The sequence below is a fragment of the Fundulus heteroclitus genome, chromosome 23 (assembly GCF_011125445.2).
Source record: "Fundulus heteroclitus isolate FHET01 chromosome 23, MU-UCD_Fhet_4.1, whole genome shotgun sequence".
Classification (NCBI taxonomy): domain Eukaryota; kingdom Metazoa; phylum Chordata; class Actinopteri; order Cyprinodontiformes; family Fundulidae; genus Fundulus; species Fundulus heteroclitus.
Window position 1 is genome coordinate 31,557,184 of NC_046383.1, and position 21,902 is coordinate 31,579,085.

The 21,902-nt window shown below is 42.6% G+C and overlaps 1 protein-coding gene across 2 annotated transcripts; it reads right to left on the reverse strand.

Annotated features, from left to right (window-relative positions):
- Positions 1-7,671: 7,671 nt before the first annotated feature.
- On the reverse strand, positions 7,672-21,615 carry phf6 (PHD finger protein 6). Of its 2 annotated transcripts, none has more exons than XM_036127308.1 (12): positions 21,464-21,615; positions 19,085-19,175; positions 16,633-16,794; positions 16,210-16,311; positions 13,069-13,202; positions 12,908-12,954; positions 12,643-12,806; positions 12,406-12,549; positions 11,661-11,765; positions 11,434-11,567; positions 9,549-9,678; positions 7,672-7,999 (listed from the first exon to the last, which is right to left on the reverse strand). In XM_036127308.1, exons 3-11 carry the CDS (start codon positions 16,762-16,764, stop codon positions 9,549-9,551), a joined length of 1,092 nt encoding a protein of 363 aa, XP_035983201.1. In that variant the 5' UTR covers positions 16,765-16,794; positions 19,085-19,175; positions 21,464-21,615; the 3' UTR covers positions 7,672-7,999. The 2 variants fall into 2 exon arrangements, with proteins under 2 accessions (XP_035983201.1, XP_035983202.1); XM_036127309.1 differs by having other exon boundaries at positions 16,633-16,797.
- Between the last annotated feature and the right edge of the window lie 287 nt (positions 21,616-21,902).

The following is a 21,902-nucleotide window of genomic DNA, read 5'->3' on the forward strand; positions in this document are numbered from 1 at the left end:
GAACTTGTTGATTTGTTCAGCGAGCTGATAAGTGGGCATTTAAGATTTCAACATCAAAAAACAAGTGTATGATTGTTGGGCTTAAAAGGGAAATGCCAGAAGTAATCCTTAACATGTATGATTGTTTACTGGAGAAGGTAAACATTATTTATTTATTTACCTTTTTACATTTTAGGTATGGGGGAAAATTAACATGGAAAAAATGTGTTGACAAATGTGAAAAGGTTAATAATGTGATTGTCATGCAGTGACTGGGGATCAGAGAGATCTACACCTTCTATGATCCATAGAGCAATGGTTAGGTCATTATTGGTTTATGGCAGTTCTATATTTGATATTACAGCTAAAACTGCTCTTCTAAAGCTTGATATGATCCAGACAAAAGCCCTGACAATCTGCAGTGATGCATATATTAGCACTTGAAGGCTGGAGTGGGAGAGCCCTGCTGTAGTCAGATAACCGATCGCTTCCTAGATAATTTTTTTTTTAAAAAGAATACGTTAAATAGGTTCATGGCCACCTATTGGCAACAAAGAAAACATAGGATGAGCACTTTTGACTTAAAGATCCTTCCTACAGATAAGGAGGATGGATTTCTCGTTACCCACAATAAAAACCTGATGTTCCTGTTATTGCAGGTAGAGTTTCACAGTGCTTCGGCTTTTTGACGTCCCATCCATCTACCACTTTGCAGTGTAGCAGAACCTGTATGAGTAAAATTTAAAGTCACGTCTTTAGTTCTTGTTTTCTGCGAAAGACTGGCGACCTGTCCACGATGAACCCCGCCTCTCGCCCAGTGACAGCTGGAGATAGGCACCAGCACCCCTCGCGAACCCATGAGGGATTAAGCGGGTCAGAAAATTGATGGATGGATGGAATTATTTTGTCACAACATACAATATTCAACGGTGTTGAATCACAGGTGGATTGGGCCCAATACAGAGCTTTTTAAAGCCCTGGGTAGACTGCTGGTTTGTTATATCTCCAAGCTACTGTGCTCTTGTATTACCCTCCGACTCACTGGATAGATTGCCATGTAAATCTCCGCTTCTCTAACTGAAATCATGGGCTGGAGACTTCGCGGTCCCTACTTTTGTATTGGGTGCTTAATTTACAATGAACCCAAGTTCAACGATTCTCTCCTAAAACTTGGGGCATTCTCAGTTGCCTTGTGCTCACTTTTTTTTTCTGTCACACTTTTTCACATACCTCTTTATTTTGGTCATGAAAATGGATTCAAGTATATTTTAAAAAGAAAACTTGTTACATTAATGATGCATGCCTTTTAACTAAGAACTAAAGGGGAAATAAAAACGGAGCCTGACCAAAGTCGTATAAAACGCAGAATTTGACCAGGAACCCTCTTCAGACAGAGCCCACCACTAGCACAATACTCCTATTTTCATGATTAAACCAGCTTGATTGTTGGAATGTTGTGCATTTAACGGCACTAGATCCACTATGTACCGATCAACCAATGGTTAAAAAGTAAACTGATATCACAGGATGTGACAACGTGACATTAGACTCTTTATTTATGATATAAATAGCAGTAAATGATTAACATTTATTTCTCTGAAATAGTCATCCAGTTTAGTCAATTGTGTGTGATCCACAGCTTTTCTATGCCGATTCAGCAGAGTGGGACAGGAAGAATCAATTATAATTGGTCCAGTCGACAATAATGATCAAAAACTAACAATTATTAACTGAGATGTGTTTCTAATTACAATACAAGCAACCATTAAATCCATATACAGTACATGTTTTACTTTGTATCCTATGTTACAACCAGTGTATTTATCAGCTCTTTTAAATCCTGAGGTTTTAAGTTCATTCGGATTTTGTTTTTAAATTCAATATTCTGAAAACTTTAGAGCAAATTCAAATTGATGCTGACTCTCAATAAATACAATTTTTAAAGTTGAAGGCTTGAGATGTACGTTTTATCTGAGAATCCAAGCAGCCTTTTGCCTCAGATTTTTTTTTTTAAATCATAGAGTTCAATGTGTTTGAAATAAAGCTACATTAGGCAGAAACACTGAAAACCAACAAAACACACACGGGGTACAAGCTGGTCCCATTATAAACCAAACAGAATTTCAAATTTATTATGCACTTTAGAACAGAATTATGAGTTTGATAAAAACTTAAGGTAAAAATGAAAGTTGTTTGTCATATCTTTGTTTTTTCTTACAAAACAAAAAATGACTCATCATCCCCAAACGGTAGTGATGCCATTTTTAATTTACCCTTTTTGGCAAGGTGTTATCTCTTTCCTAAAGCAGCTGGAGAACGTTTGTATTAATCCAGGAAAGTACAGCTCAAAGGGCTCATCTCTCTTCATTACCATCTGTGCAACCCATAAGCTGCAACATTAACCACTCAGTGCTTTGTAGAAAAATTGATGACATCTCTAAATTAGCACCAGTAGTGGTTGTTCTATATTTTGGTTTATGAAAATGCAAACTCGACATTGTAGCTGCTTCTTTCGTAACATTTTTCGGTTCGATCTGGATGTATTTGAGAAGTGAAACGAGTTGTGTGATGAATCGAAGCATTTAAACTGCAGACTCTCAGCCTCGGTCTGAGGCTCTCAGATTTTAGGAAATCTGTAGGCAAACACAAACGATGCGTTGGCTCCTGTCCGACGCGTTGCTGGGAGATTCCAGCACCTGTCTTCAGTGTTTGTTATAGAGTTTGGGCTTTTAGTTTCATCTTGTGCAAGCAAACGCATATGGGTCACTTTCAGAAGCTGCTTCGCTGACTGCTAAAAATACGTTTTTCTAAACCGTGAAAAAATATCAAAACAGGCCACAATTTTCCCTTCAGTGCTGTGAATGCATGATAACTGCTTCGCTGCTCGAGCTTTGGAGTCGAGGTTTTTTTAACCCTATAGCAGGGACACTGAGGAGAGCTGCCACCTAAACAGCACCGAACCTTTAGTTGTGTTATTACTGTCAACCGTGTAAACATCCTCTGACCGCTGCCTCGTGGCTATGGGAGAAATGCAGTCTCATTATAACAGAGCCGGAGTCCAATGAGAGTATATTTCTTCCATAATATTGGAATTGGATTTGCTGTTGTTTTTTAAACAATTAGGTGCATTAGTCTTGATTTAGTTCTGATCTCAATCATCTGTCTGGACATTTCACCGCTCTTCTTGGCCGAGTAAGTCCTTTGTTTTTCTGAAACAGACCTGACCTTTAAGCATAGACCCTGCAGGTTGAGGTCACGGCTTTGGGAAGCTTTCTCCTAGAGCTAAATGTTAGCTTGCTTCATCAGCTCCAGGTTCAGCTTTGGATCCTCCTCCTGATGGAATACCCACCTCTGTCCAGGTTTTAAGTTCAGCACCTTCGTGGTTTCATACGCAATATGACTGGAAGAAAAACACACCCACAGCACCATACTGCCACCAGCATTCCGGACAAAAGTGAATCCTGAGGTCTAAAAGGTTCACCTCCACTCCCCCAAACTCTCTTCTTCTCATCATGCCTCAGGCGTCTCGGCTCCTGCACTGCAAAAACAGAACTAAAAATAAGTAAAGTTTTCCTAAAATTAGTGTATCTTTCCTTGATTTGAGCAGGTAAATAAGATGATCTGCCAATAGAATAAGATTTGTGCACTTAAAATAGGAACAATTCATCTCCATCATCTTATTTCAAGTGGAGGATGTCTAATTATCTTAATTTAGGGGTCAAAATACTAATTCCATTGGCAAATGATCATATTTACCTGCTCAGATCAAGGACAAAAACACTATGTTTAAGAACATTTTGCTTATTTTTAGATCCGTTTTTGCAGTGTGACTGCTGAACGTCTCTCTGTCATGGTGCAGGGCCTTCTGTCTCGGTCCATGGGGAGGAAACACTTCACTGTGGACAGCGACGCTAGGGTTCCAGCAGTTTCTTGTTCGTTGCGGACTCTGGTTTCAAACCATTTGAACTTTTTCTTTTCATCTGTAGCAAACGGCTTCTTCCAGTGTCTCCCACTCCATGCGTGAAGCTGGAGTGGGAGACACTGGAGAGCTCCTTCAGCGACTGACTGCTGCGTCCTCCCAGCACCTGTTGGACTTTAGTTGTTGACATCCCTCCTGTTTTCTTTGATTTTCATCCTTCTTGTAAATACTGTTTAAGCATAAATATATGTACATGCATTTTTAAAAATGTTCAACCTATCTCTAAATCAGAAATTCTCCTCAGCTCTTAGAGGTTTCGGTGCTCTCCATTTGATCTGACCAGTTTACCAAATGCTGGCCTGGAGATACTACCTGTTGCAGCCATTAGGATCCATTATGAATAAATAAAGATTCATTTTTTAAACCTTCAGGTGAATGTGGATCAGTCAGATATAACATTATCACCAACAGGTCTAATATCATGTTGGTCCATTTTTTTGCTGTATGGACTCAGTTAAAGCCCTGAAGCTGTGGCATCAGACACAAAGGAGATCCTTAAATCCAGCAAAATGGGACTAGGGGCTGCATGGACCCAGCACCTCCCATAGATGCTTAATCAGACGCAGATCTGGGAAAATCAGAGGCCAAATTAACAATTCATATTTGTTCTCGTGTTCCTCAAACCCTTATTGGTGTTTTGACTCTGCAGCTCCAAGTCCAGCAACCCGCGATGCACCGTGTCTGCTGGATTGAACCACTGCTTCACACTTGCAGTAAAGATCTTTTACAACGGGGGAGGGTCTCGCTCGGGGACCCGGAGAGAACAGCGTTTTCAAACCGTCAACTTTTGCAGCTTCTGTAAGACATAAGCGCCCAACCCCCTAACCACTAGGCCACCACTCCCGTGGTATCATAGTATGCATGTATTTAAGCCTCTTTATCAGTCCTGTCCTGTCCCAGTCATCTGGGCGGGGGGCTCCCATGACGCTCCACACATGCCTGGTAAACTGTTTGTTTTTCAGACAGGGAGACATCTAAACATAGAGCGCCGGCCTCTGAGGACTGACACTGAAAACCTCAGCATGTAGATTTTCAACCCCCGTGTGGCTTGAGACACCAAATGAAACTCGACATGCATGCTTGTGTTGGTTGACATCATTTCATGTGTCGTGCAATTGTTTCATTCACTTTTACGAACTGTGGAAATTATTAAATAAAAAACACTGTATGACCTCCATAAGGACACAGGAAAACGTCCAGGGTTGCATTAAATCTAAGACGTTTTCAGAGCTTTATAACATCCTTACGATTTTGGTTGGAATCAAGAAAATATTCTGTTTAAGGAACATTGCAGCTTAAGCAAGTAGAATAAATCTTGTCTACTTTAGTTTTTTCCCCAGCTCACTCATCTGACTGACGTTTATCTACACCAAGGCAACCTCACTTAAACACATCTTTACAATATATACAGCGCCTTGCTAAAGTATTCACGCCCCTGGTATTTTACCCATTTGGTTACAGTCCAACCTGTAATTCTGAATCGTGTTCAGTCTTATCTTATATCATGGACCTGCACAAAACCAATGGTAAAGATGAAAATCTGAAAAATATTAAAGACTTAAATAAAATGAAAAAACTGAAAAGCAGTTATTTCCTTTTTAAAGTGCCTTGAGATGACATGCATCATGAATTGGCGCTATATAAATAAAACTGAATTGAAAATTGACATGGGCATGCTCATTCACTCCCTATAGTATGAAGCCAGTAAAATGTTCTGGTGCAACCAATCACCTTCAAAAGTCACATCATTAGTGAAATAAACTCCACCTGCATACAGGCCAAGTGTCTCATGATCTGTCAGTATAAACAAACATTTTCTGAAAGGCTCCAGAGGCTGCAGAGCCACTAAGCAAGAGGCATCGTGCCATGAAGACCATGGAGCTCTCCAAACAAGTCAGGGACAAAGTTGTTGAGAAGTACAAGTCAGGGTGGAGCTATAAAAAATATCCAAATCTTTAATGTTCCCCTGGAGCGTTTAAATGTTTAAATGGAAGGCACATGGTACCACAACCACCCTGCCAGGAAGGGACCGCTCACCAGAACCAGAAAGCTGGGCTTTATGTTAGAGTGGCCAGAAAACAGCCATTAGTGAGTGTTAAAAATAAGAAGGCATGTTCTGAGTTTACCAAAAGGCCTGTGGGCGACTCCCCACATGTATGGAGGAAGGAGCTCTGGTCAGATGAGACTGAAAATTAACCACCAAGGAAAACAACATGTCTGGTGGAAATACATCCCATCAACTCAAGACAGGGGTGCCACCACGACTATTGGGCCTCATGACAAAAAAATTTAAATCAACCCGAAAGCTCATATGTATAAAACATGTAACATACATGCTGAAGTTCTCATGTTTTTTTTTTGTCATATTTGCCGTTTTCTTCACAATAAAGATAAAAAAATACATCTTCAAATAGTAGACATGCTCCGTCAAATGAAATGTTGCAAGCTTTCAATTAATCTATTCTAATTCCAGGTTGTGAGTCAAGAAACCAGGAAGGATGAATAGGGGGTGAACACTTTTGCAAGGCACTGCAGCGAGCTTCATATCAGTTACTGAAGACGGGTTTAACCCTACTACTGAAATTCCAACGTTCAAGCCAAGCCTGGTTGAAAATAGTTTCCCACCATGAAGCAGATAATGTGACAAGAACTTGGGGAGTCTCTGCAGGTTAGGGTTAGTCTGACCGACGGTCGGGGCAGAAACTCCTCCTCTGCATCATGAGGCTTGAAGTTTTGTCACAGGGAAACAAAGCCAGCACCAGAGCTACAATCTTATTTTATTCCAACAGTTTTTTTTTACTTGCTTTTATTTTCCTATGTAAAGCACTTTGCATTGTCCTTGTACTGAAATGTGCAACACAAATAAACGTGCCTTTGCCTTTTAAAGGCATGAAGATTAAAGCACTGATCTGTTTTTGTCTCGAACCTTGCAGAAAGCCATCACTTCTGAATCCAACGGTAAAAAGCTGGGCAGTGCAGCCTTACAATTAAAAGCAATGTTTGTCATTTCAGCTTTAGTTCACCCGGTTCTACGGTTTATGTTCATCATGTTTGATCAAAAGCTTTTTTGTGGATTTGGTAAAAACCCAGGGAAGTTCACGGTGAAAGCGGTAAAGTCTGAATCCTTAACCGTCGAGCTTCGATATTTGGAGGCATGAATTAGAAACAGAGGAAATGTACATTTTTACCAGCGTACAGAAATGTGGCGCAGCATCCCTCAGGTTCAACGAGACGTCAAATAAAGACCCAGTTCACCCAACAATGTGTAAAACAAAAATATTTTCTATTCCAATCATCAATGAGTACATTTGAGATACAAGTAAACAGTACACCAAAGAAAGTCGACCCTCCTCCTCCTCCAAAGGGCTCTACGCCGCCCTTCAGCCGCCAGATGAAAACAAAAAAAAAACACCACCTTTAACAGTGGGAATAAACCCAAGTGCATGCTGGCAAAACGTGTCGCTGTCTCAAATCCGGATATTCAAAAGTACTAATGATCGGGATACAGTAGCAAAAATATTACGTTATCAAGAAAGAAAGGCTAACATGAAGAGTATTCTTAAGACATGGTATCAGAAACAAGGTAATCAAACTGCACAACCTCAGAAAGACTAGTAACAAACAGACCCCTCTGAAAAGTGAGTCCCACCGAAGCTGAGGGAGAGCGGGACAGGTCTCACCGCTCCATGACTGTGGTTCATGTGATCTGAGGGGGGCAGTAAGTGACAATCAGATCAGTCCATCTGTTCATACTAATGGCATTAATCTGCACCCGGCGATGGATCTGGAGAAAGATTAGCCGCTGCTTTTAATCGTGCTGCAAAGGTCCGCTGTTCAACAGAGTAACACTAATCTGAGAAAAGGACCCGGCCAAGTCCAAAAGACTCCCATAAAGACGACATCTGGTGCACGCTGGAACATTATGTCCATGTACCGGTTAGGTGGGGGGGCAGGGGGGGGGGACCATGACTGTGTGAGTGGGCTAAGATTTAGTATAAAAACATGTCTCCCATTTCTTCAGGCTCCCTCCACATCACAGACCTGTGGGAACACAAAGAGATTATAGGGAATTATAACGTCTCTGCTGCTGCACTACATCCCTGAAACATTACAGTTTTCAGAATCTCAGCCACGTTTATTAGGAAGAGGTTATGTTAATTAAAGGAGCAATAAGCAAAATGTCATGATTTTAGATAAAAACTAAAAAAGGTGAGGCTGTTTTGCTGCGTTTTTATCCTTTATAAATATGCGCACAGAAGGCGACACGTGAGAAGGGAAAGGAGGGGCCGGGTTGCAGCTATAGTGGCGGTAAAGAGAGGCGTGGCTTATCAGACGTCTTGTTTTGGTCTACAGGCAGCATTCAAACACCACCTAGTGGTGAAATGTCACTTATAGCTCCTTTAACATAGCGACTGGTTTTAGAAATCTCATGTAGCTCCAAATGGATCATTTTTAATACAAATATTTCTGAGACCTCTTGCTCTTCAACAAAGTCTACATGTGTCTGAACATACAGTTTACAACGTACGAAGGAATATATTTCACACACCTTATAGAAAAATGCAGAAAACATCAGGAAACTGTATGTGTTGGTCTAACGTATCAATTACGATACAAAGAAAATTAGTTTTATTTTAAAGCAACGAAAGATGTTTTCTTTTTTAAAACCGTGATGTGTCCTCACAATTACCTGTATCAGGGTTAAAATATAACGCTAATTTCTTAAAATTCATTACACGCACACGCCGATATATTTTTAGCATTTCTTTCACGTCGTTTTGATGATCGTGGCTCAGACTGGAGATCTTACAAACGTTCTCAGGAAACGTGATTTCACACGAGAACAAAAGCCATCAGAAAATACTGTAGGTCCATGCACTCAAATTAGCCGTGGCTATAAATGTTGCAGTGTTTACAGGTTTAATGTGCACACTTGTCCCTACCAAATAAATCCACTAAACTGAATGTGGCGCGGTATTAAAGAGACCCCCTCTGTGGGTCTGCTGAGGGGTCCAGGAAGCCCAGCCTGCTTTAATAGTGGCATGGACCCCATCTGCAGGATACATGTGTGGTGGCTCTTAAAAATCTATCTCCACAAACTAATAAATGGGGGTTTCCTTGATAATCCTCAGATTATCCCAGCAGTTTATCTCTCCCTGCCACATTTTTCCCTTCTACTTCACTTTCCTCGACTTGGATAAGCTTGGATGCAGCACCCTGAACCCGTCTTTAGCAGTGAACCTGCCTGCCATTACAGACCGCATGCTACAGAACTGTCAGCTTAACAAGCATAATATTAATACATTTAATTTACAGGAAGGCTCAGCAGCAGTCCTGCCCACGAGTGTGGAGCCCATAACATGGCAACAATGAAACCTTTCTATGTTAAAAATCTGTTTTTAAATCGGTCTTATGTCACCTCAACCTTTGAGAAACTGAATGTTATGGCTTTTATTAGCTAGAACCCCTAACCATGAAAAAGAAGCAAATGTGTGCGTTTCACTTTGTGATGTGGCTTATTGATATAAGTTCTCAATGACAAGCAGCGCTTGTACTCTCATGCTCATTGCTGTGAGCGCAGCAGCCCCACCTAGTTGCCGTTTAGTTGCGTCGACGGTGTTCCTCCGTGGTCGACGGCCGCCCTCGCTCTACTGCGGTTCTCCCTCTCCTCGTCCTCCTCATCCCTCTCCTCGTTCCCACTGTGGTTCTTGCAGTAGAGTCTGAGGACAAAGCAGAAGCGCACCGAGGTCTGTCACAAGCAGGACACCTGGACCTAAACTTTAAGTGACCAAGGCCCACTGATCGAAGTGGTCTAACATCATCCCCCACCGGTAACCTCCGGGTCCAGAGCGGTCGCCATATGGCAGACATTAGGGCCCTGCAGAGGAAGGTGAGGGGAGCTGAGGTGGTCACTGCAGCGCCCCTAGCATTGCCAGGGACCCCCCCTCACAGCCTCTAAGGGAAATGGTTAGACTGCTGCCATCGGGTTAACCGTAACCCACCATCAAAAGCAGAACCCACTTTATCAATTTCATTATTTTACACCAATCTGTTTATTTAGTCCCAGATAAACGTTTCGCTTCAAGCCATTTGCTTTAGAATGATATGAAAAGAGACTATCTGAGACCCTGACGTGGATGAGCTCAAGCGGTTTTAACGCGCTAAACTTGCACATCCACAGATACGTAGCAATACTTTGAATAACATCTAGTAACTATAAAACAGACAGCGTTATGTCAGGAAACAGGAAGACTGACGGCTATCAGCAATTTGCATGTGTTACCAAGTTGCTTTCACATCTTTTTTTTTTTTTATAAACCTGGGGGATTTTCATTAATTGTTGCCCTACAGACAGAAGGGTTGTTTGAAACAACTTCAGATAAATAAAAATATTTTTTTTAAAATGCAGAAAATCCAAGAAAAGTACTTCAACATTTTCTGATATAGCTGAGAGTGATGAGCTGATAGTTTCCTTTTTGACAAAGCTTATAGTCAGAGGTGGCTCATGTTACCCTGAGCTATCTCTATAGTTATGCTACTATAGGCTTAGACTACTGGAGGACATCAGGGTATATTTCTCTCACTCTACTGATTTCTTCTGTTCTCCAGTTTTGCATTGCTTGTCGTCATTTCAGCTTTAAACTTTTAGTTCTCTCTCTTTTATCTTCATAGTAGGTACACCTGGTCTGGCGTTCTGTTAACTGTGGCATCATCCAGAGAAGACAGATTACCATCTAATGTAGAACAGATTACTAGATCAATGTGTGCTTCTGTGCTTTTTTGTCTCTCTTGTTGTGTCTCTGCTCTGTCTTCTGTAACCCCAGTCGGTTGAGGCAGATGACCGTTCATACTGAGCCCGGTTCTGCCGGTGGTTTTTCCTTCCTGTTAAAGGAGAGTTTTTCTTTCCACTGTCGCTTCATGCTTGCTCAGTATGAGGGATTGCTGCAAAGTTATGACAATGCAGACAACTCTCCCTGTGGCTCTACGCTTCTCCAGGAGTGAATGCTGCTTGTCAAGACTTTGATGCAATCAACTGGTTCCCTTATATAGGACATTTTTGACCATTTAATATAATCTGACCCAATCTTTATAATATGATTGAATTTCACTTTGTAAAGTGCCTCGAGACGACATGTTTCATGAATTGGCGCTATATAAATAAAATTGAATTGATACTATGTGGTCTAAATGTGACAGATGTAGTTTCAAAGATCAGGAAACCGACATGCATGGCAGCGTTTTACAGGACGCCGGCAGAGCTGAAACAACTGTCCCTTGTCCACAAATCCAAACTTTACTACAAGTCTGGAGGCGTTCTGGTGCATGCTGATCTGTGGAGAATCCAGCAGACATCCAAAGACATTCGTTCATAAACCTGACAGAAAACTCAAAGCATCGGTGCCTTCCTGCAAAGCTTTGCCACCAAACCAACTCAATTCAAAAGCAAAACACTTCATGCATCTGCTGTTGCTCACTTGTAAATGCCGCGGGCCATGTTTTCTATGTACTTGGCCTTGTCCTGCAGCCCACAATGATAGTGGTAGGTCTTCACACAGGCTTTAATTTCACACCCAATAGTAGCACCCAGCTGACTGCACAGCGTGCATTTCTGGAAGAAAACAATGAGAAAAACAAAATCTAAGGTAAATAAGGCAAGGAGGTTATTTCAAATAAAAAACGGCTTGTGTATTAATGTTCCCACCATTCTTTTGCCTCTCTTGATTTCCTGGATGACTGTTTTTACATCAAAGTTGCCAAATTCAGCCCGCGACGTAGTTGTGAGCTGCACCGTCCCCGAGGAGAAAAGCTGCAACGAGAAATAAATGAAGATATATAGTGTCCCACAGAAGTACTGCAACGGCAAACAACTTTGACGTGTTTGATCAGGAGTTTATGCGGTCGACACGCTGTGGCATCGTTGTAAAGTGGAAGGAAAAGGACTGATGCTTTCTGTTTTAAATGCAAATCTGACAAGTGTGGCGCACATTTCTATTTACCCCCCCTTTAACTTGACACTAAACAAAATCCACTGCAAATCCACAAGCTTTAGACGTCTCCTAAGCAGTAAATATTCTTTATCAGAGTAATTTAGTCTCCCTAGAAGACCAGTGGTTATATGAGGGTCTCGGCTCAGAAAGTTAGCGGCCTGGTGAAGACCCAGGAACACAGCTATATTGGAAGAAAGGAGAGGGCAAAATGTTAGTCTCTGACGCTGCACAGATGGTGGAGACCTCAAACACTTGCAGCTGTAATGGTGGCTCTCCAAAAATGCTGACTCAGGGGGGCTGAATACAAATTCATGAAACACATTTCCAACTTCTGCTTGGGAAAGATTTAGAAAACCATCCATCCTTTTTCCTTTCCATTAACGCAACTGTGTATTAGACCATCACCTAAAATCTGCCCCAAACACCAAAACCAGACCTTCAGACGCTGGACAGACCTACCATGCACTTGTAGTGTGCCGCCACTTTCTTGGAGTTATCTGTGTGCAGCACGCCTCGTGTTTCGTTTTCCTCCTCGCCTGCGTGGCAGAAGCCGCAGCGCTGGCCACCGTCCCCAGGGCTGGCGCGAAGTGGGGACCTGTCCCGCTGAAACACGCCGCAAAACATCAGCACACACGCACGCATATACGCACGGAGAAGCAAGCGGTTCGAGCGGCTGCCACTCAGCGCGTTATTTACATGGGAGGAGCTCTCCTCGTCTGCAGCCTGCGAGGAGGAGGTGGAGCGGGTTTCTTCCGACTGGCCACGGGACGCCACCTTGGCTCTGCTCTTCTCAAATCTCCCCCTGCCTCGACTCTGCGGAGGCGAGGAGTCCGAGTCGTTGGCCACGCCTTCCTCTTCATCTAAGAGAACATACGGCACGGGAAGTTTAGATTCAGACTTAAAGGCAAACGGTTTCAGATCTCCTACCTGAGGAATGGACGGCATCTGACTGCTCGCTTACCTTGGATTTCTTCCTGAGATGCATCCCGATGTTTGCGGCAGTAAATGCTGCAATTAGAAGCACAAAAGGAGAAATGAAGGCAAGCCAACCCAGCGCCGCTCCCGGATCTGAGCAGGACTGAAGGTTGGCTTGTTTGGGAGCTCAGAACTAAAGCCACTCACAGATAAATGCCCTGCGACGGGTTCTCTTTGATCTGGGCCTTATCCTTCACTGCGCAATAATAGTGATACGTCCTCCGGCACGTCTTGACTTCACAGCCAATGGTGGCGCCCGGTCGGTGACATGAAGAGCACATCTGAAGAGGAGGAAAGCAGAGATACGGCTTGAGGTTCAAAGCGGGTCGGTTTCTGCTAAAGCAAACACCCGAGCAGTGATGGGAAGTTTTAAAGAGGATTTGGTTAATAATTTCCCTTCAGCGATGGCGGCTCTGAGGCCCCCTTCAAATAGCAGACCGTGTCGCTGAAGGGGATTTCTGTTGCAAAGCAAAAGGATCCAATTTAGATTGATCAACTGACAAAGCGAGTCAGAGATGAAAAAAAAAACATAAATGCTATCAGTATCGCTTTTTAAAAAGAGATTCGTCTCCACAGGAATCTTAAAACCAATTCCCGCTGATAATCACAAACCAAAGAAACATTTTAAAAGGAAATCTTATCATGGGGGGAAAAATGGGTCTAATCTCTCCATTTTCTGAAGGAAAGAAACTAAAAGCACTTCACAGGGAGAGGCAAGAAAAAAAAACAATCATGAAAAAGAAACCAAGTTGTCGTTACTAGAGGAATTAAATCCAGATTGTGGAGTGGACCAGCCAAGCGGAAAAAACAGAATTTGACTGTTGGACCTAAAATACGGATCACACTAAAGGTAAGCTGGACGGTGAAAGAGCTGCAGATCACAGAGGAGGTGGGAAGTGCTTACATTCATCAGGACGATTAGTTGCTCTAAAATACAACCCAGCCGAGAAGTTAGAGCATAGAACCGCTGCCAGAATGATCCTGTTTTAGACGTAGGTGCTTTGAGGTCGCCTCAGAGACCGGATAAAGATGCACGCGCACAACCTGCTGCAGACGACGATGTCGGATGCAGAACGAAAACAAAACGCATATCTGGCAAAGCTTTCAAGGTGCAGACTTGGAAAAAAAAACCCAGTTTGGACTTGATTATTCTCAGAGTTCAGAAACCTCAGCTTCATTTAGAGACGCACTGAGATTGGCTAGAGACTGGCCTGTTTGAAACCCCCAAAATGATTAGTTTTGTCTTCCCATCACTGACAACACCATATTAAGTGGGAACAGACTGGCCTGACAATGTCACTCTTTGGTACGGATGCTGTTACTAGAGGGAAGAACACTAGAGGTTAGCAATTTTCAGTTTCTTCAAATAAGCTCAGAGGAAACACAGAGACCTAAAAAACTAAAAGTTCACGGCAAACCATGTCTGTAGTTCATTTAGGCTGCGGAAGAGCAAGAGAGAGCAAGACTTCAAAAGGTAACAGGAAGGCTAAGAGGAATCCTGCAAAGTTCAACCGGCCTCCCATGGACCATCCTGGATCTGTGAATGTGGGAAAGGATCAACATGCTCCAGAGTAGTGGTGTCCAAACTTTCTGCCATATGGGCCACAATCGCTAAGTTGTTAGTACTCGAAAACCACAAAAACGCACTTTATTTTTTATTTACAAACACAAAAAGAATAGTCTTTTTTTTTTTTTTTTTTTACTGGCACAACAATAAACTCAATGTCCATCCCAAGACATTTGAAAGAAACAAAGTAGTTGGATTTTTCGTAGAAAAGGGCTGAGTAACAGAGAAACAGAAAAAGGGTCTTGCATGTTCGCATCAATAAAAAGCAGACATTTTTCTAACTTTTCGGGTTCGATTGTTTTTCGTACTTTGCAGGTTTCTGAAGTCTATTCTCGACCACATTAATAAACGGTGGATGGGACACGCCTCCTTTTAAAACGCTCACTGTTTTTAGCCACATTCACTAATTGAAATTAAAGCAAAGGACATGATTAATAGTAAAAGAACTCTGCTATAGCTAATATTTTCATTAGAAGAGCTTGGATTTGTCAGAGAAATTCTCCCCCGTGGAAAATGCAAAAAAAATTGTCGATCTGCATCAACCCACGGTGCTGCTGGGTCAGATTTGTACCTCTCTCAAATTGTGGTTGGGGCCAGGCTTTGGACACCTCTACTCTAGGGAGCCCACACAGAGACCACCACTTTAAAAATGCTAGCCGTGGCTAACTGCTAATCTACGGCATTAAACGTGGCTTAAATGCAAACTCTTTAACCCAGTGGTCCTGTTTTCAAGTGATAGCAAAACCCTATTTTACAATGACTGCTGTTCCAAGCTAATAGAAATAATTAGTGGGGGACCTCAGGTGGTAAAACTAGACAACAGTCAACGCTTCTCTGATATCTTAAGTTACGTTTCTGAAATGTGAATCAACTAAAATGGATGTCTGCTGATCAAATTTCAACAAGTACCAGGGATCGGCCAGAAAACTAATCAGTGCATCTCGAGCTCATCCATGAACTGCAACCATACAATCGCGACTTCTATTGTTTTCCCCACACACAGCAGGGAGCAATGCACCAACCCGTCACCATGAGTTGAGGAGAGATGCGCTCAAACTCCTGGCAAAACTCAGAGAAACAACAACTTTAGAGTTTTGGTGGCTCCGAGCTGAACCAATCATCTATGAACGCACGTGTTTGTTCCTCTCGCTGACTGGACCCATGGGGCGTCCCTGCTGAGCCCTACGCTCAGGTTATTTTAATCTGAGGCTGGTGAACAGCTCCGCAGTGCTGATCTATTCTGACGTCACACAGCAACAACAAAAACCAGGGTTCCAGCACATTTTCCAAGTCCCAACACCTTCCAGACTCACATGTCCAGATTTTTATTCCTTTCTGCACCAGTTTGTTAAATCTAAATACATTCACTATTAAAATTCAGCTTTTTTTAAGCTGTAAATACAGAACCCAAAAAGCCAAGACTAAGAAGGAGCATGGAGGGATACGGAGCATTCAATGCACGCTGCCAACCAGAGAAATCCCCCTTTTTCACCAGCTAATAATTAAAACAATTACAGATGTGCATGAACGTGTGTGGGTCTTTGCCATGAGGTGCCATTACTTAGCGGCGCCGCGTTTGACTCACCGCCGGGTTTCTGGACAGCAAGTGCAGATTTCCCAGCAACATTTCTAATTGCACGACGGTCCTTAAAGGAGCTTGCAGATCAAATCTCTGTGGATCAGAGATTACTATTACGCAACAGCGGGAAGTGGGAACTCACCAGTTTGCTACCCCTCTTGATCTCCTTCTTTACATCATCGACGGAAAATCCTCCGATGTTCTCGCTGTCCGAGTGTGATGTAACCAGAGCCGAAGAGAAGAGCTGCGGGGAGGATGAAGAGAACAACGAGCAGCTGAATGTCACATTTCTTTCCCCCCCCTTTTCCACCTGAAACACAGCCGTCTTTGTGGGACGGTTTGGTGGGTGGAGAAACATCACCTGTCACCTGTACAGAGCGACTACATTTAGATGTTCACTTTAAAAAAAAGTCAGCGTTTACTTTCTGCAGGAGTCAAAGACAAATGCCGGTTCTGTTTAGGCTGTGATGGGCATTTCTCTTAAATACAGGGTGGGGACAGCGAACACAACGGGTGCTTGAGGGATGTCGGGCCGTAACCCCCGGGAACAAGGAGCTCCTCTCACCATGCACTTATGGTGGGCTGCCACCTTCTGGCTGTCAGACAGCAGCAGCTGGCCGCACTCCTTGTCCCGGTTGCTTTTGCAGAAGGCACACTTGGGCTGCCGCGCCGCAGCTCCTCTCCTCTGCCCTGACATGGCCGAGGGTCCCGACGCCTGCCACAGACTCTGCTTAGAAAGGAGAAGCACCGGAGACAAGAGGACAGCTTTTAATGAACAAAAAGAAATTAAGAAATCAGTTCTCCAGTCAAATCTCTTAGTGAGATAACGCTTTACAACACAGTGACGCTTTTCTTTTGAATCTATCGTTATCATTTATTGGCAGTTCTGTGAAAGATGTGCGGGAAGTCTCAAACCAAATGCCTGAACTGTGGTAGCGCAACGTCCCTACTGAAAATCTCAGGTTGAGAGATAACTGTTTTTTAACAAGAAGCCCTGGCTCTGCGCTTCTTCTCCCCGTTAACACTTTGTAGAGTAGCGTCTACCACCAGGACCACACTAGGTCCTCTCCTATAACTCCTCACTAGGCTGGAGCATCCAGACAGACTCATCCGCAGCGTCATGTGACCCCATCCAGGGCTGGACCATGTAGAGAAAAAGTTTACCGATAAAAACAGAAATCATTTTGATCGATAACTATCAACAAAAATTAGAAACAAAGATTTTAAGTGCAGCCCTGCCCATTTTGTGCTGTTGCTAAGCGACCTGTTTTGTTCGATTAAGAACGCGCAAACACCGAATTCAAACTCTACCCTTTAGGCTACCAACATTTGCAGGGTTCCTACAGCATAAGGCAAGTTAAATTCAAGACTTTTCAAGACTTTTTAATGCCACTTGAAATCAAAAGTTAAGACCAACTTCACGATAAACAAGATAAACCTGGTTGCGACAACTTCACCCAAATGTTAATTTTCACATAAACCATTACTTTCTGGCCCAATAGACATGTTTAAAATTTTGAAAAACATTCCATATAGGAAGAAAGCTAAAAAAAAAAAACACACAAATTACAGATATATTTTTAACAACTACTGAACTGAATTCACAAACTTTGTTTTGTTCCCTATTAAAATAAACTATAAATCAGTTTTTAAAACCACTACATAACCAGTGCCAACTCTTTCTCACAGCTATGGTCCGGCTGCAACAGTTTTTATTGGTTCCGCCTATCGGGACGGAACCAATAATGGTTACGTTGAGCCGTTTGGTAAATTAAAAAAATTATAATTGTGTCAATTATTTTACTGTTTGGTAAGGATTACAAAAATAAAATCCTATTTATTACCTGGTAACAATTTTAAGACCTAAGAAAGACTGATTTAAGACATTTTAATGCCAATTAAGGCCTTACTTTTATATTACAGAATTCAATGCCTTTTAAGACTTTTTAAGGATCCGCGGGAACCCTGATTTGTACCAAAACCGCAAGTTTTTAAATAAAGGATAAATAACGCTAGCTCTCTGAACTCTTTGAAGGGGGCGGAGCTTGGTGACGGAGAGTTCCTGTGTCTGCCCTTTTGATTGGTTGGGAGGTTGAACGGATTTTAGCATTAACCTACATGACAGACTAGAAGGAAGGACAACTTCTGTTGAACGTTTTATTGACGTTTTTCTCTCTATCGCACCACACATCTATCTATCGATATATGTTGGTATCGGCTTATCGTCCAGCTTAGTGCATGGTTCCAGGTGAATCTACATGTGAATCTAAGCTCTAATGAGGTCTCACCAGCAGGTCTATAAAGCTTGAACTCCACACTACTCCAGACATCTTGAACTGAGAAAGCTTCCTGGATGGGAAGCCAAAAATTCTTCAGCTTCAGAATAGAAGTCCATACGTTTTATTTTTTACCTTTTTTTGGATACCTCACCATCCTTCTCCCTGTGTGTTATAATTGCAATATGAATATGGTTGTTCTTCCAGCCTGGTGTCTCTGTGTTATATCAAGTTTAACGCCCCGAGAAATTAAATGTTCTATACAACTTTAAAAAATCCCTAGAAACTGAAGTATAAACCCAACAGCATCTTTAGTCACACTCATTTTAATGCCACTGTTAGCATTAAAAGACTCATCTACTTTACATCTTTACCAATAAAGATAAATGTGACGGACACTGTAGGCAGTATTTAAACTCTTTAGCAATTTTGCAAAAACAAACAGACAGGTATAATAAAAAGGTCATGCTGACAGTAAATATTTGCAGCCAAGATGTTCGGCTGTTAATGCGATGATTAAATATATAACAAGAGCCTGCTCTGGATGCTAAACTCCACTAGAGGATTGGAATCTTCTTCCCCATCCAGAATAAAACTAAGTTATAGCAGTATTATAAAAGCATGATTAAAACTCTTCAGAAAGGAGCGTCCAGAGAAGACGTTCCCAGAAACTACATTCTGGCTCAACTGGAGCAGCTCAGTAGGTTTGAAATGGAGCCGGGTGCCGTGTGCAAGAATCACCTAGTGGTTCTCAGCGAAGCCTCGGACGGATCAGACGCTGGACGGAAACCTTCCCTCTGCCCCGCGAATGTATGGATCACTCCCCAGCAGCCTGGTGAGAGAAAAAGGCCAACGTGTGGGAATTAAAGGATAGGGAAGTTGTTGCATGAAGCCAGAGTCGTGTTTGATTTGAGAAACTAAACTTTTTTTTTCTCCCCCCTCATGTGCCACGGCCGCACGTCATCGACATCGCTCCGGCTAAAAATCGCATAAACCTGCAGTCGCTTAGCAGCTGCTTCCCCCCCCCTGCAGAGGAATCTGGTCGGCAAACAGCATCGCAGCTTCTGCACTGCTACAGAAAGGACAACAGCGTGCAGGAGATGAAGCTGCAGATGTTCGTCTCAGGAAGACCCAGGTTACATTTTATTTTAGGGCCACAGACGCGGCCCAGAAAACACAGACGTGCCGATCCGTTAGCCAATTTTTTATTTTATTTTTTTACACAGATCCCCTAGGATTGTTGATCACTGGGTCAAAAGGATAACTGAATGCATGAAAACTCATTTTTCTCCCTCCTATTCATTAAAGAAATCAACACTTAAAAAATAGCACACACTTTTATTAGCTTAATAATGCAGAGGTGCACCGATCAGACGTTTCTTGCCTGATACCAGTTTCTGATTTTTTTTTTCCAATCCCAATTTTCCTACGTTAAGGATAAAAACATAGAAAAGAACAAATGACTACGGGTAGTTTGACAGATGCCGTAGATTTGAATGTAACAGGAAACGAAACTGCAAAATTATCAACCTTAATGCATCGGTCTCAATGACCTGATTTTAAATTAAACTGAAAGAAAAAGGTACCACTTCAATCAACAACAAAGATCAAATCACAAATAAACTGCCGATCAAGCAAAAGCTGGTTGAATCCAAACCTCTGTTAACTGAGCCAACTCGTTGTGTCTCTGGGCATAAGTGAAGGAGATCCTGCTATCCCTTCATTTTCTGTAGCATCCATTCATAAATGCTTCTGTTTAATCACACAACTCGTGACACATGTCTTTCTCTTTCTGTGTTCTGGTACTTCACAAGAAATGCATTTGAATCAGTAAAATGGGACCAAAAAAAAAAAAAAAAAAAAAAAAGACAATATTAAATTTATTTGTTGCTTATATCGATCAAGAAAATATTGACCTGATCTCTTATTTTAAAAAGGAATTTGATTCAAAACGCATGAATAAAAAGGGGGGGATAAATAAGATAAATACCAAAGAACCTTATGTGACGTCATCAGAGGGCAGAGGTGACTTAAAGCTTGTTTTTTAAAAACGTATTAAAACCAAAATGGCAAAACTATATATATATATTTTTTAAACTGCCCTTTACATGTTGTATGGGTGACAATCTACATCTAAAGTGAGGGTGAATTGTTGAGTAATAGGTTACAAACAATCTATAATGTATGTCATTCCTGTTTTTATTGTTATTAATTAGTACTAAAGCCTGGCAACTCATTCTCTGTATGAGCAGCAGAGAAAAAAAAACCCGCAGACGTGAGCTGAAGTCTGCTGACATGCTGCCTACATTTCCCACAGGAGCCCCGGGAACATGTTTCAAGTTGGGATTGACAGGAATCTGTTGAATCTGCGTCGGTCCCTGACATGAAAGTGTTTTTTTTTTTTTGTTTTTTTGAGAAACAACGCGGCCGCCGCTGCGCTGCGACGCCTTGATGGAGAGCCGCTCCAGCCATGATAGCAGGGCCGGGCTCTCACTGCGGCGGCGGCGGCCAGCACACGGCCCCGGCCCCGGCTAAACAACCCCCGATCATCTTCGTTTCAGCCTCCGCTCTCCATAAACGCTGTCGCTTTGCAGTCCCGTGGTAAAGCGGGACGTTGTTTGGCATTTGTAGAAAAAGAGAAAAAAAAAAACGAGGAAAAAAAAACACTAAAAGTGCTTTGAATTTCTCCTCCAAAGTTTTGAATTAAAGGGGGGGCGTGTGACTCTTTTTTCCTCCAACAAACTACAGCCTTCACTGCAAACTATCTGCTCGGGGAACATTTTTTCCGCGGCCCGAAATCTTCTCCTAAGGCCTAAATATGATGCAGGAAAAATAAAAAGGTCGTGTATGTTAGGTAGTAGTTTCCCGCTGGAAGTCCCCGCGCCGAAAAAAAGAGAACGGGGGAAAAAAAATGCGATTATTTCCCTTTAAATGTGGGAAATTATCATGACAGGCGCGGGTCTTTGCGAACCGTTCGGAGGCGCAGAGCGCCATACGTGAGGAGTCCGTGCTCAAGGCGAGCAGCTCGGCGTGTAGCGCCAGCAGCTCGGCCTGGACCGACACCAGGCCACGGGGCGCGCAGGGCATCGTCCAGCCGCGGAGACACGGCCCGCTTCTTACCTGCTGCTTTTTTTTAATCTTATGGCGCCGAGCAGGTACGGAAGGCGGGGGGGGGGAAATGTTCCGGACAACGGTGGCGTTTCTTTCCGTCCTTCACAAGTGATTGTGTGCTTTTTTTTCCCTCGCTAGCGTGCCTCAAGCTAGCCGCAGCGCCGCGCGACTTCCGGGTGGGCCTTTCACAATAAAAGTCCAGGCAACCCAAAGCGTTTTCGCAATGTTTTATTAAAAAAGGGAGTTGTCACAAAGGTCATAATTTGATCGTGGTGAACAAATACTTTAAGGTCATTCATTCAACTGTTTAATCGTCTGGAGAAAACCAGCAAAAGTAAATTAATAAAGAAGAGTTAGCAGTCAGAGGTGGGCTCTGCTTGGTGTGGGGTCATTTATCAGGTCTGGATAAGTGTGGGAAAATATTTCACTGTCCAGACTTTTTTTTTCT